A 16,132-nucleotide genomic window follows, 5' to 3' on the forward strand; every position below is an offset into this window, starting at 1 on the left:
AAACTGCAGAATTGACTGTCTGACATCCAGTCGAAGGCCAAACAGTTGGAGACTGCACTGCGTGTGTTAGGTCGTCCTGCAGGGCTGACACTCTTATGTCTTTTCAAAATCCTCTGAAAGCAGAGTGGGTCAGCAGAACAGTCTACCGCTACATGGTTATATCACTGTGGAGAGTTTTTTTTTTGTGCTTTATCTGAGGCAATACATTTGAGTGTGTTGGGTTAGTGCTCTCATGGAGTGTGAGTCCCTACTGTATGTAAGGAGAGAATGGACTTTGGTACACTTAGGACACAGCAGATGTTTTGTTTACACAAACAATGCTTAAAATCCCCTTCAATTGCGGATGTGATGGACCTTATTGCTACAATACAGCAGCTTTTCTGACCACACAAGTTGGCATATTAAGGAGTAGGTAGTGTCGTGTAGTGTACCAAGCTGCATGATACATTTGTTAGAAAAACATTTTCCATAAAACATTTTTTTTCCAATTTAAGATACACCACACCCAAGGTGCCATAGACATCTGGTATGGTAGCTAAGTACCTGGAGAGCAAATTGCCTAAAGTAATATGGAAACAAAAGAAAATTGCATTGTATAAAAGTGTATTTACCAAAATGTTACCTGCTAAAGTGGTTATTGTTGTCAAGCTTCAGCATTTGTCAAATGAATCTTTTAGGTCTAAAGACTGTATTTAACTACTGTTAGTGCTTCAGGCAGATGTTAATCCAGCAAATATAACAATAACAACTTGCTGTTGCCCCCCAAAACACATTATTCTGTAAATATCAGTTGTTTTCAGATGGATTGCATCAGAAATAGACTCAACTTGAAGAAGTGCTATAATCCAAGGTCAATTTGTGATGTTCGAGCGTTAGAAGGCATCTGCAAACACAGCTTACAACCCAGCGGTTGGACTTGATATACCTCGGGTCTGATTGATTACTTCTTGGGTCACTTCACTGTGTTGAGAGTCCAGTGGAGGTCAGGCAAGAGGGGTCTGTGTTAGAGGTCAGGGGTCAAATCAAGCAGAACTTTATTGACACAATGTTCTGACACAGATGAGTTTTGTTCCAACAACCTGATATGGCTTCCTTTCCCCTTTTCTGATTATCGATTTTAATACAACAGAAGCGGATGAAATGCCTTCTGGTTTAGGTCTGGAGTTAAAATTGTGAGGAAAAAAAAAAGGAAAGGAGGCCATTTGGAAGCTTTTGGGATGCAGTCTTCTCACAGATGGACTTGCAGAGCTGAGGGAAGCTAACGCATATGTTAAAAATGGCAGGCCCCTCAGCGCAAAGGGACGAGTCGGGATTAGAGCCATACCACAACAAATGAACACATACACACACAAACATTACCACAGGGAAAGAGAGGACAGCCACGTGGAAATTCAGCGTTATTTATTTTATTTTAAAATAATCTTATTTTTCTCATTTACTTCTTTAGAGCTTAATTTTGTTGCCATGCCTTTAAAAGTTTGCTACTATCCACTTCTAAACATCTTCAGGACCTCACAATAGAAGTCCTCCAATGAGGCCTACATCTATAACTTTAAATAAAACTCTTCAATAATAATAATAATAATAATTTCATTTGTGTAATGCTATCTCATTTACAAAAAAGGAAAATCTTTGTGAACAAAAAAACAAAACAAAAAAAACAAAATAAAAAGACAGTGGCTCAAAACATGCTAAAAAATGACAATGTTTTTCATTTGATATGTTTTTGTCTCCCATCAGCAGAGGATCATACAGGTTGGTTACACGTAAAAGTAAAAATAACACTAAATGCTTACGATAAACTGGATGAGCCGTTGTTCCTACTGTATACGTGACTTATATTCTAATTACTGCAGTGATTCACCTCTAAATCCAATATCTGCAAGCTGAAATGTAGGCTGAGCAAAGGGTTAAATGATAATCCCTCCGCCGCTCAACAAGGATGCTCGTTTGATAAGCACTGTGGTTAAATACAGCTCCAATGTAATCTGCGACTCTATAGTGTTTCAGGTGAGATTAACAAATGCCCAGTGTTAGTTTAATATCAGGGAAAGAAAGCATTTCCTGTGGGGGCAGTGCAGACTCCAGCTCAATCCAGTAAAAGGATGAAAATAATCCGCTGTCTGTAGCCATTCTTTTCCTTGAAGAATGTTATTAACCTTTGGCACAGAGTTAATTGCCTTTTTCAGCAGTGACCTGAACTGTGCATCAGATTTTTTTTTTTTTTTTGAGTTCACAAGGTTATTTCTTATTTTTCACCTCCAGAGTCGGCTCTCATTATAACAGTTCATTAAAGCCGTTCGCTGTCTGCTCCATGCTCGGCTCTCTAAACCGAAGGTCTGATTTTCTGGTAAACTGACCTAATTTTTGAGATCTGAACAAGTCTCTGCCTTCTGTCTAATATCTACTGTGTTAGTATAGTCGATGGTTATGCTATCCCTCATTTGGGCAGCATCACTCTTACTAGGATTACTTGTTCTTGTAATCTTCCTTCCCAATCTCTAAGTTTTTTAAACAATATCTAAGAGATACTGTAACATCCCACAGGCAGAAAATAGAGCGAAGCTTCATGAATAAGATGAATAATTACTGAATGACTCCGAGTGTAGTGCCGGGTTTTCTTTGTGACTTCGCTGACCTTTACTATTTCGAATGTAATTTTGCATTCAAGAGACTTGTAGGTGCAGATGAAAACCTTCTACGTACGGTTTGGTATTTGAAGCCCTTGAACATTAATCAGAGCACTTTCCCAATCGCAGAGGGTCAAGTTTGCAAATCATATTTACTTTATAATGGAGGAAATCATGAATAAACATCATGAAACCAGTAACTGACCTCTCTTTGTTTAAACAGACAGTTTATCACCTTCTCAACAACATACCCAGAGAAAGACATTTGTGTTTAATAGGGATTTGTTCAACATGCATTTGGGGACTGGGACTATGTGCATGCATGTCACACATGTACCTTGGTCATGTACCTTCTATCTCATCAGATAGAAAACACATTTCGTATAGTATATTTCCTGTTTGGCTTCATGTTGCTGTGGAACGAACTGTTCTGCACAGAAAGTTCATTCCTTGCTTAGCAGCGTCTTTGAAGTCTCATTTAAGCAAACATCAAGGAGTGCCTCTGCACAGTTTTCTTGGTGGTAAAGGGATCTGTTGTACAACCAAATTAGAAATGGATTTGAGGAGTCTGCATGCTGCCTACAGGAAACTCTTCTCATCATGGCAGTGTGGAAGGAGGGGGATGGACCAAGCAGGACAATAAACAGGGAGGAGTTTAAGTTAAAAGGTGGTGAGAGGAGGGGAGTACTGATCAAAAATAACAAAAGGCATTCAGGACAAAGAGACATTTACACGCACAGAGTGTACATCAACTGTTATTTACAAGTACAGCAGTCCTTCAAGTTTCCAGTTGAGTGAAAACAAAAAGTCAAAATGTAAAGAACAATTAAAAGACCCATTAACACAGCCATTTTGGAGGGCAGAAACAATAAAACATGTCCACATGGTCACTGTGTTACACTATTTACAGGACTGTACATACATACATACATACATACATACAGGTGCAATTTGCTCGTTAAGGGTTACACTTCAGCGAAGCAAGACACGCTTCCGGCTTCTGATGAAATTCACATGCACACATTACGTATGCATGTGTGACTGCGGTAGCACACACATTCTTATATCTGTACACACATACATGAAACGCACACACACTCACATCCTTTCACACGTGCACACACTTCAACGAAATTCTGTCTACTGACAATTGGCACAAAGGCTCCCCAGGTGAGTCACTTGGACATGTGCTTTACCAGTCTGCATCTTCCTCTATGTAATAATCAGGTGTTGAAGTACCATCAAACAAACCAGGGTCAAGAGACTTCCGCTGCTTTCCCCGGGCGAAGACACGCGACAGAGACCCCAGCCCCATCTTTTCTTTCTTCTTCTTACGCTTCGCCTCCTCCAGATCTTCTAGGGACTGAATGAAGAAAGAGGCAGAGAGAGAGAGAGAGAGAGCAGAGCAAAGAAGAAGATGAAGAGTCGGGCAAAAGAACAGAGATGCAAGAGCAGAAAAGTCAGTGAAGGGATTCGGAGTGGGTGATAAAAACCAGTAATGATAAAGATCAAAACACAAAGGGGAAGTGACACTCCACATGCTGCCAGGCATGCACTTTTTCAACCACCACTGGTTTTTACATATGTTCAAGTCACAGCTGCAGAGTGAATACACGACAGGCTGAGTGAGGGCAAACATGAATTCAGCCAGAACGATGGCGCATAGAAACAACAACAGCCAGGCAGCAGAACAGCCGGCAGTTTCTGCAAAGGATGTGATTACTTGGGAGGGTGCAGTGGTGGGCAGCTCTTACATTGCAGAGGGAGTGAGTCCGATGGCGTGGTGAGTTGATGTCGCTGGGTGTGGATGATCGGTCTCCCTCCACTGCCGAGGCATCGGAGATGATGGAGGGCTGACGCGAGTGGCATGGGCTCACCCGCACGGCAGCCACTAAGACAAGAGGGAGAAGAGAAAAGTCTTGTTTTCTTTCCCGGGTGTTTTGGGCACCAAAAGTACCCTTAGATAAAAAAATTATATGATAAGTCCCCAACCAAAAGTCTGAAATTATTTGCAATCATCAGCAGTTGCTAAGCAACAGGGAAAACAGCTTCACAGAGGTTGAGTGTGCGTGTGTGTACCAGTGAGACTGATACATAACCAATTGCATTAGCAATTTGGGGGTTCGTGACTGTTCACACGTTTTCCTTGTTTTTTTTCTCTTTGTCTGCTTCTTTCTTCAGATGTCCCCAATTAGTAAGCAACCCATCTGAACCCGTGGCGGCCCTCTGAAACAAGCTCTGGGAGGACCGAGATGGACTCCTGCTATAAAGCTAATGTGTAACATAGGAGGTAAAAGTGGCTCAGTTTGGTGGCTTAGTGCAGTTTTATCTTTTTCCAAGTTTAGAATGACCTGTGAAAGGGAATGACTGGATAACTACAGTATATAATCTACGTATGTTATTATGTATATTGCTGATCAACTCACTTTGACCTATGTGGGAAGACACAGTGACTGAATTTCACTTTGTATTTTAACAACAACACCATTTTATAATTGGATGCAGTGTTTTTCCGAAAGGGGAAAAATAAAAAAGGAAAATCTGCATGTTAACTGTTTTTCTTTAGAATTTCAAATCTGAGTAAGTGACAGTGGATGTTTGTGGTTTGTGTTGCATTTCAGCAGCAAATGCCAAGTAGGATGAGCCATGGCTGCAAAGATGTTAGTTCCCCTCCTTCATTTGTGACATATGTCTGTACAAGTCAGTTCAATGACAACATACAGTGGTAAATGTTGTGAAGGGGCTGAAAAGTCGAACTAATAAATTTGTCAAGAGAATACAATTGAAATTTAGATAAAGAAATAGAAAAGTTACAGTTGCAGATCTTTAACCAGAAAGAAACACCTAACTAATCCTCAGCAGCCAACATTCAAATAGACGAATATAAAGCTGTAAAGCAAAAAATATGTTTAACATAACTGCTGCATAAAGCACATGAAATGTCACGACTGGAGCATCATCCGTGGTTATACTGAGCAGATGGCAGAACTGAATGTATGTGAGGAGGTTCGCGGGAGCATGCAGAGGGTAAATGATGGCAAAACCACCTTGTGCGAGTGGATTCATGTGCAGGATGAGGCTGTTAGATGCGTGCATGTTGGCCTACCTTGTCTGTCAGTGGGATGCCCCGTGTGGACATACAGAGTCTGCTGACTCTGTCTGATGGCAGCGGTCAGGGGAAGGTCTGCCTGCATCACCCACTCCTCGTTGTTGCCATTGACGACTGTCTCCGTAGGCATGGCCAGAGAATGACGCTTGGGCACATCCTTGGTCAGCGTCGCTAGTGACTGTTTGGCCTTAGCAAGGTGGAAAAACAGATGCAATCAGTTAGAGAACAAACTCACAACGTCAACAATCCTGGAGAGGTTTTTAAGTCTTCAAGTCTCTCTGTTTTTGAGTGAGTTTGTGAATTTCTTTCACTGTTTTATATGTTGTATGTGTGCAAACGAGCAAATGTTGAGTTATGTATCCAGAGCCCTTCAAAATGTCTCTGAGTTCCTGCAGACTTATGAGTTCCCCTCTGGGATTTTCATGTGTTGTTGTTTTATGAAAAATGCAGTTGTCTGAAATCTCCTGGTACAGCTCCTTAAAGCACTGAAGGCACAGCAAGAGGCAAAATATCAGTAGCATGAGTTTGCAGCAATTAATGCAAACACTTGAATCAGTTTAATGAATGGATTAGCTCGGTTGAGCTTTGTCAGAAGACACAACTCACCATCTATTAGCAGGAACAGCGATGAAGTGCTGTGGCTGTGGGAGATGTGCTTGTGTGTATATATTCTGTGTCTATTTTCGGATTAGCTTTGACATAATGGCATCTTACAAATGTTTGAAATCTTGTTATTGTGCAAATCTTATCATGCCAAATGACAGCAGGCTGCAAATCAACACGGGCACAATCAGTTTCATTGCAATCATCACCACCTACCACCGGTCAAATGATCACAAATTACAGTGTGTGACATGCAAAACAGAATACAATCAGAAACCTCTGGAGTAATCATTAGTTTTGAGAATACTGTCGTACTTTCCCCAAGCATTTCTTTGCTTAATTAGAGCTGAAACACATTCTGATCAATCACAGCAGGAACCCATAGAATCACGGATGTTAGGATCACTGGGATCAGTCAGGGTTGGCTGAGGGTTAGTCAAAAAACGTGCAAAGGGGCGTTTCAAAATCACAATTAACTCACAAACAGGGAGTTTTCAGGGAGTGGAGGGGGCAAAAAAAGGTCAGATTTTCAAAGTTGTGGGACCTGTCTTACCGCCATGACCCTAGGAGAGTAGTCCCTGTCCACAAGTCGCTCAAACACCCGGGACTCCATTCTCTGATTGACACAGTTACTCATCTGGGGGGTTGGAGACATGAGGGATGGCTGTGCTGTACATTCAAAGGCTTTCTGTGTTTGATTATATGCAGCACACCCATAAAACAGCAATGAAACAGTGTTTGAACTTCCTCATTCATTTTCGTATGTACTGTTATTGTGTCCTCGTAAATATCTCATTCTTGTTAATTTCAGTAGTTGTTGTGATAAATATTTCAGGGGTCGGAGCCTTGGTTTCTGTATTTTGATTCCACTCAGTGTGAATTAGTTTTCTGCTTTTTATCTCTCCTCCCTTCTTATCGGCAACTTATTTTACACATAGCAACTGTGAAAGAAACAGATAAAAGCATTAAAGAGGGATTGCCTCCTTGCTTTCCTTTCACTCTGCCTACTTAACTCTCTGTCTGTCTTTCTGTCTCACCATGGCCAGTTCTGCCTCCAGCTCCTTGATGCGGTTCTCCTTGAGGTCAAGCTGAGAGCGCAGCATCCCCGTGTGCTCTGTGGCTTCCTTGGTCTGCCGCCGAAGGTCCCACTTCTCTCTCTCCAGCAAGTCCTTCTCTTTGGCTAATACCTTCACCGCATCCTCGCTCTCCTAGTACACACAGAGATCCTGATGGATTGATTCACAAATCAAGTATAACTTGCAAACAGTGGCAGTGACCCACATTTAAAATCAGTGAGTGTTATTATTATTTCCCAGAAGGAATTATTTTGTTTTGCACAAAAGAAAAGCATTGAAATATCTTGTCTTAACACCAAAACAAAAATGTCCTGGTAAATATCCCAATAAGCAAAGTATTTGCAGGTATATACAGTAGTATGCAGAGAGCTATGGCAGAGACTAATGATGTCGTCATTGTTTTTAATCTTCAATCGATTTATTCATTCACAACATTTCACAAAGCCAACAGAACACAACTTGTTGTGTCAGCATGGGTGCCATACTTTTCTGTGCTGCTCATAATTGCGTATGAAGTCACGGAGCTGCTCCTCTCGGCTCTCCAGTGTAGCATAAAGCTGCTGCATCTGGTTCACCAGGTCCGCTTTCTCTGCCTTTAGACGCTTGCGGTCCGACTTCATGGCTGCAAGGAAAGGTGAGAGTGGGTAAGCAGAAGACACCACCAACATGTGGTTGTACAGTATGTTAGGAAACTTTAAATTCACGTAGAAAATGAGAAATAAGGATGAGTTAAATAATCATTTCAGTATGGACACAACCTGGAAGCATTTGTAATAACTGATTTGTTCTGTAGGTCAACATTTCTTCAATCAAAATACTTACAAATCCTAAATAAGTATGTGTTGTCGGCAAGTTGGAGCATTTCTTCATACACTATATAAGTAAGTAAGTAATTAAGCACTTCGAGATATGAAGTGGTTTAAGTAAATACATTAAACACACCTGCTTCGCTAGGCTAATGTGGCGTGACTACACCATGATGAAGACGTGACTCTCACATGAACCCTCCCGTCAATCTACTCTTTGCTGCCGGCTTTGTTGGAGGCTGGCTCTCTTTTCTTCTATCTCTCTGCTACATGCTCTCTCTAATCCTCTGGCACCTCACCCACGCATCATGATAAAGAATATGGCTCAGTGTAGTTATTCAGAGGAGCTCTAATTTTCTCAAAGGCAACATCTTCCTTTTCTCTCCTCTGCATCTGTCTCCCCTCCTGCTTTCTCTTAATGTTCTCCTACTCTTCATGCAAGGTTGTTACCAGGCATCTGCTTAGAGCTGAGATTCTCTCCAGCTACCTCTCCAAACTGACAAAATATGTTTTATTTATATTTTATGTATTCACAGTGTATCTGTCCACTTTTGTCTTCTTCGCTTTGACATCTATTTCTTTAGGCTACAGCTTGACTGTTGGATATTTCATATCATCACACAGTTCTGATTTCCTCTTGATGCATATTATGCATTCACCTTTACTTTTCTTCTCTATTTATAAACCCTCAGAGCAAACTGTATGTCAGTAATTAACTTATATCACAGCCTGGTTAATTGCGTGACATTCACAAGTTGTATCTGGGGAGCATGCTCAGGCGAGTAGACTTGAAGTGCAGTTTTACAAGGACAGACTCATGCTCTTGTTTCCTCTCCTGCATTTTTCCCTGTCACCCTTTCATATCCCTCCCTTTCACCCGTTCTTCAGAGATGGAATCCTCAAGCCAAAGGCATGTGCAGGCCAAAGTAGCCAGCAAATGAAGACAAGAAACATCCCTTATTGGCCAAGAGAAACAGGAAACCTCCTAGCACCTGCCTCAGGAAGTGAAATCAAAGCTGTCTTTGAGATGAGCCAAAAACCACTGCTGCTGCCTCACATCCTGCACCTGTGACCAATAGAGAACAACAATCCTCCTGGTGTTGGATACAAAAAAGCACTGACTGGGACTCCATAAAAGAGTCCATTCACAGTTGCAAATCTTGTTAACTTAGCAGTTTTTCCTTACCGTTTATACGCTATGCATAAACTCTATTAATGAACAAAGGTGGTCCTGGTGCTCATTGGGGTTACATCTAGAACGCACAGTGGATGTGATGGGGAAATACAATCATGTCTCCTGCTGCTGACAGCAGTATTAATGACTCAGGTATTCTGTGGCTCGGACCAAGCCTTCAAGAATTATTACAAGATGAAACAAGAGGGAGCCACCTGGGAACTGAAGCTAATGTGTGAGGTGCTGACGGAGGTAGACATAGAGAGGCTTTAGTCTAATAGCCTTTTCATTAAAGACTGTTACTCGGCAATGTTCTCCTTTGCCGTGCACTGTACAAATATATATTGTGTGTTTATGAACTTGAATATAACTGGTTCTGTCAGAGTCATCTTTCCTGTGTGCCATCAGTGGTGGTCTTTGTGTGCCTGCATGCAAATTCAGAGACTAAAAGGTGCTCGAGTCCATGAGCTGATGAGGATTCATGCAAAACAGGCACATTCAAACCACACGGGCGTCAAACATCCATGCCGCTGTTCCCACCACACAATGTTAAGAACTAAAATCTGCCTATGTAACAACCTCTCCTGACACGTTCTCTAAAATCTGCATAAGTGGGTTTTATCTCACTCACTGGGGCTCTTCTGTTACCAAAGCCCTTGTATTTTTAAGTAGTTTAATGGGAGCATCTACTGCTGTGATGTGCTAAAAGCCTTTGTCCATTGGACCCCTCTGTGATGCTTTGCTGCTAGAGGGCTTAGATTGCCTGCAATGAGTGGGTCAACTCATTAGATACAAGACAGAAACAATGGACTTCATAGGGAGTTCCCACTCGGTTAATTCACCCTCCTATTGCAACCAACTTACTCACAGTAACTTGATATTTTGGGGAATATTTGTATTTGATTTCCTACAAATAAATGTAGTTAGATGAGAAAAGTAATACACTCACTGACTGTACTATAGCCATCGGCTACGATAGTTTGCATAGTCATGTGAAGGTAAAGGCAAGAGTTTTGGAGGTTTGGAGGTTTGGCCATAAAATAGTCCGACAGAGCTCAGTTAGCTGTTTCGGCCTTCTTCCAGTCTTTATGATAAGTGATAAACTAGCTGCAGATTGTGAAACATATTACAGTGCAGAATACTCTGTGTGTAATTTCGGAAATAATCAAGTGTCAAACATTATTCAGTTCCAGAAAAAAGACTTTGATGATCCTTGATGATTAAAAAACAAAATCAACCACACAGCTGTTTGTACCCAGCACTGTGGTTCATTTTTTACATCTCACTCTCCAATTGTCTCTGGTTAAATAACAACACTGATTATCTGGTGTGGCCCATCTATTATGGAACAAATATAACAAGATCCCAGCCATGATTTCATCTAAATAACATTTCCTGTGCTTCTGTTTTCAACTTACTCTAATAATCATGCCCTTTGGTGTCTACAGGGACTTAAAAGGATTTCTACATAGAAAAATAAATGAGTGTTCCAACAATACAGGGATCTCCGAGGAACTAATGACCACAGCATGTGCAGTTTGTGTGCATTTCGGTGAATTTAATAACATATTTCATTAAAATTACTATTCTAGAAAGTTCAGTTTCAACAGGATCACAAAGATAGACCCACTTATCTCTGACTCCCCCACAGTGAATGATGTTCTTCACATTAATGAATGAAACCACTCCAGACTGACACTGTTTCATATGACTTCTGTCCTAAACAGAAAGGACAGGCTTTTAGTTAGCTCTTAACAAAATTATTTGGGAAGGCAACTAAAAAAAACATTGGCTCATTGGAGGAAGTCCATGGTTTACAATATGGGATTTTATATCTGCCAGCTGGATAATATTGTACAGTGAGCTCCCCTCCATACCTCCTCTGTTCGAAGTTGATATCCCACCTCATGAGCCCAACTAGGTAGAAGCAATGTGACAACACTGTAATGGGTAAGTGGTGCAACATACAGTAGATTGTGTAGATTCAGTGGCATTGATTGAATGCCTCACTGATGAGTGAAGTGCCCTTCATTACAACTAGAGACTGCTGCGGCTGATTCAAATACGCATTCTTATTTGACACCATCCAGCTATAACAGATTGTCGTGCATACTGAACTGCAACATCACCCTCATTACTTGTTATTAAGAAGCTGCTGCGAATGTTGTCGAAATAAATCAAAAGAGTCATGACAACCACAGCAATTTTCCCTGGGTTCTCCTTTGCTTAAAAATAAGAAACCACCACTAAAACTGCTGCAATTACATTAATGTTATCAGGTTAAGTAGCCTGATGAGCTTTGGTGTCTGAGTAAAGCTGCCTAATGAGGGAAGAGGCCTTATAGTCAAGGACAGAGCCGCTTTCCATGTGACTCTAAAGAGGCACACCGTGCTTTAATGATACATCACTGTCGGCTGCATTCGTTCGAGCTCTGGTTTGACTGGGAGTCTCTCAGTGATGGTAATTAGCCACAACACAAAACAACATTAATGAAAAAGGCAAATACTTTTTCCACACTGTTAGACAACTGTCCAACTACGTTAGCTAAGCTTTGGACTATTTTTTCATCATTCTTTCACTTTCGACTTTTGGATTGCTAGAGCAGTTTCAATGTATTGTGTACTTTAAAGTATTAGCAGGAAAAGGAATGACTCTAAGCATCATCTTCTGGGTTGAATCGAGTGCCCACGGACATCATAACAAAACCTACAATTGTGAGAGGTTGGCAATTACCCACGATTACAATTATAGTGCTCACAGGCCGATGTCTTGCTCACAGTGGGAGTGAGCTCAGGCCTTAGCACTGAAACTGTGTGTGGGCCTCAGACAAACAAAGGCAGAGGGAGAGATCAAGGAAGAGACAGCCAGAGAAAAGAAAATGAAGAATTACTAGAGAGAAAAGAGACTGAAAAGCAGTGTCCCTCTCCGCACCAGAAAATCAGTATGTCATTTAGTCACCAACTGTCTGAACTCCAAAGTATTTCCAAAGTAAACAGGTATGAGCTCAAGTGGCATAAAGCAAAAGAGGGCATGATGCATTTCTTTCATGCTACATCATTACTCCAGCCTTTTGCTTTTTCATCCAAAGTAGAAACATGGCCAAAAAAAAAAAAAAAAAAAAAAACACAATAATTGTTGGTAACACTTCAATGAAAACACCCAGGGCGCTTAAAGGAGCGTGCATCGCTCTCATTCTTTGCTGGAGCATCTGGTGGGATGCTCACAATATGCCATCCCTGTGAAAACTGGGGAAATTCAAATAGAGTCGACATCTTGCCTCCAATCAATTGGAAGCACACGGAAATTGCTGTAGTTAATGAGGTATTCTCAAGAACATTTGGCCTTTGTTTTTTCCCCACGAGAAACCACTTTAAACACAACTATTTCCAACTCCAACAGCTATTGACTCTTTTGTGTTTTTGCTGTATTTCACACTTGAAATACAAAAATACTTTTAAAGGTTTAAGAAAACTTTAACTCTTAACAATCCACACCACAGATCCAACTGTGCTGTGAATCTACTTAATGCTGCTTAATGTGGCCCCAAAAGGCCAAATAAATTAATAAATAAGTAAATAAATATTTTCTCTTAAACAGGTACAATAGTCTTTAACGCACCAGTGAATAAACTACTGAAATGACCGACAATGAATCAAGAGGTAATGTCAAATCTCATCTTAATATATATGAAGTTGGCTGACCATGTGTGTGCTGGCTTCGGGTGAACCGTGCAGGTTTTTATCTGGGTGATTCACTCTGTTCTCAAGTATTCTTTCTAAATGCTAAACTGCTGGACATCAAGCAGTGTGAGAATCCGTGTGAGCTTGTGTTCATTGGAACCATACTGAGACCTTAAGGCTCTTTGTAGCTGTTTTTAGGCCAAGAAATGAGACATTCTTTAAGAGAAATATAGTGTAATGGTACTAAACGTCTTCCCAGATACTTAGTTACTTTATAATAAAACAATACTAGCTAGTTCAAACCAGCCATATATTTTTCTGCTTCCTTGCCTCCCGCCTCCAATGCCTTTAATTATTAATAGGTCATTTTTCAAAACATGTGGTCGCTGCCACATGCTACCTTTGATTTTCTCTTCACCGTCCCTCACGCCCAGCAGGACGGTGGTGTCCTATTGAGATACACAAAATAAACTTGTGCTGTCTGGACCTCGTCACACATTTCAATCAGCCGGCTGTCCTTATCATACAAAACCCACACCCTGGTATTACGCACCAGAAACGTCCAGCACCATGTGCAAGAACGTGAATGTATTTTATGGAAACAGCTGGAAAAGAAACAGGACATAATGAAATCACGGGAGCATTTCCACATTCTGCTTGGAAACAAGTGTGAGTATTGCTGGGGACGACACTTAAATCCACTGGCAGCTATATGCACCACATGCAACTTGAGAGCAAGAAATAAAAAAAGCTAGCTAATACTTCTATAGCTGTAGTAAAAAATATATCTTTGAGTGTGAGTAAGCTGCTGGGCCAGAGTAAGAAGATGAAGTGTAACAATTGTAGACTTACAGAAAAGCTGGAGACCAGCTCCTGCCAGGTCATATGGAGGATAACTCCAAATTATTTATATATATTATATTGTTGATTTCACCACTGAATGCTGTTTTTTTTTTCATGGTTTACTCTCTGGCCATAAATCACTTGAACGTCTCCTCTATTACTTATCCAAGAGCTTTAACAACAAAAAGAACAAATAGCAGCAGGAATGCCATCTCAGTCAAATTTGGATTTGCTTCACATTACTCTCTGATCCTACTCCGACAAAATCTAACTTAACAGCCAATTTCCTGTTGTCGTCCCGCATATTCCAGCGTAACCGTGCACCAGATCCACCCAGCTTAATGTTTCTGAACCTCGTAAGCCTTTTTATAAAGCTTTCATTAGCCACTGATTACTGTCAGGGCCTGCTGGGGTTGGCAGGACCTGCCCTTCATTAACAGGCCTGTGTCTTACGACATGACTGTATGAGCTTTTGTGCAGCGTGTTCAGACAGCCAAATATCCAGAAATATTTTCTGAATTTATGTGATTTGCTCTATTCTACCGAGTTTCTATCTTTCTTTCTTTTTTTTTTTTATTTCATTCCAAACGTAGGCTGCAATTGTCAAGTAAAACGCTGCTGCAACAAAATCCACTGACAGCGCGTCATGCGTTTGTCTGATACCAAATGGTGGTTTTGTGCTCTCTTCATTCCATGGGCAATAATTCTTTGAAAAGAATGATTCACCGCCACGCTGATGACATCTCTGCTTGATGCCCTGCAATCCGCTGTGCACTGCCTGGCAGAACTTGTTCATTACTTTACCCTGTGCACAGTCTCTATGAAAGCAATAACTAAGAATGTGACCATTTTGCATACACTCATCCATGAAACACGTACAAAGCACCAAATACTGTGGTTGTTTGTTATTAACAGAGAGGTCTGGATTAATCTGCACTATACATGGGTAATTCATCAGTTCTGAAAAGAAGATTATGGCCATTTTAAATGGTAAAGCCCTCTCCAAGGGCACGTCTCTTTTGCTAAAGAAAGTTTTGTTACAACCTGTAGTGAGAAAGTATTTAGATATTTAATTATACTGTATTTCACCTGTACTTAAACACGTCATAGCTAATAAAACATTACATATTTGTCCTTTCTGTGTCTATGCCTTTGTTTTTCTCAGTATTCTATCAGGTGGATAAACTTTCATTATAAAGTTGACACAGTGCAGTAAGAAAACACAAAGGATGTTACTGTACTTTTAGACATTATTACGTCAACAGCCTTTGATAAAGCAACTTGCAAGTTAATATACAAGTCTGAAGGTTTCTGAATGCCGACCACAAAAATGCCAAAGTCCTTGAACATTTGAACGTGTTTGTCTCCACCTAATCAGGAACAGGTCATTTTAATACGTTGCACATTTCTTGATTTTTCAGGTGAAAACATGAGACTTAAATGTTTTTGCTTTTAAGTTCAAACTTAGGGATGTAATTCCCAGAAAACTGCATTATTCTGAGCTTCTGTAATCCTGTTTGTGAAATATATATGCTCACTTTGAAGCAGTGTGGCTCTCTTGTGTGTGGCATGTTCATTCTAATTATTAGATCCGGAGCATCTTGACAGCCTGGTGATCACCTCGGTGTCTCTGTTGTGGTTCCAACTGCACATTTGTTGAATTTCATGCTCCATATCTTTCTCCCGGAACATTTTAGGTAGCTCAGCATTCCACTAAACTCTGACAACAAATACATTTTGTGGGAAAAGTCATTTCTGGCTGCATTATATCCGAGGCCATTTTTCAAATGAATGAAATGCTACATTTACCACAACAGAATCACACAGAGGTGGTTGGGAAGGATGGCAGCTATATAAATCACAACTGCCACACCAGACTCAAATCTGACTTCAGATTCCTGAGTCACACAAATCATTTGGTTAAAGTAACTTTAAAACATTTTGTCTGGGTACATTTCAGTAATATGTTTAGTATCAGCCTATTTGCCACTTGCCTTTTACATAAATTAAATACATATCATAACGTTCATAGAAAACATAATCACGTCGCAATTGCGTACCCCACAAAATGTATTTGCCATCACAGTTGATTTAAATAGATAGAGCACTTTTTGCAAGTCAGGGTTGGCAGAACAAATGCTGATGCCCAGCAATGAAGTTAATGGACAGCACCAAACACAGTTTTGTAGATACTCGTGTTATCATCATGGT

At 40.6% G+C, this 16,132-nt stretch overlaps 1 protein-coding gene across 6 annotated transcripts in view; it reads right to left on the minus strand.

The window, feature by feature from the left end:
• Positions 1 to 823: 823 nt before the first annotated feature.
• The window catches only part of LOC113167575 (kazrin), a 125,596-nt gene continuing 110,287 nt past the window's right edge, over positions 824 to 16,132 (minus strand). For 3 of the 6 annotated variants that reach the window (XM_026368320.1, XM_026368321.1, XM_026368322.1), the window contains 6 exons: positions 7,904 to 8,040; positions 7,380 to 7,550; positions 6,896 to 7,030; positions 5,737 to 5,926; positions 4,385 to 4,521; positions 826 to 3,993 (listed from right to left, as the gene is read on the minus strand). In XM_026368320.1, the coding sequence (XP_026224105.1) occupies positions 3,823 to 3,993; positions 4,385 to 4,521; positions 5,737 to 5,926; positions 6,896 to 7,030; positions 7,380 to 7,550; positions 7,904 to 8,040 (941 nt within the window). In that variant the 3' untranslated portion in view covers positions 826 to 3,822. Of the gene's footprint in view, positions 3,994 to 4,384; positions 4,522 to 5,736; positions 5,927 to 6,895; positions 7,031 to 7,379; positions 7,551 to 7,903; positions 8,041 to 16,132 lie in introns of all 6 variants that reach the window. The other 3 variants (XM_026368318.1, XM_026368317.1, XM_026368319.1) reach the window with 3 other exon arrangements.

The sequence above is a fragment of the Anabas testudineus genome, chromosome 7 (assembly GCF_900324465.2).
Source record: "Anabas testudineus chromosome 7, fAnaTes1.2, whole genome shotgun sequence".
NCBI classification, from domain to species: Eukaryota; Metazoa; Chordata; class Actinopteri; order Anabantiformes; family Anabantidae; genus Anabas; species Anabas testudineus.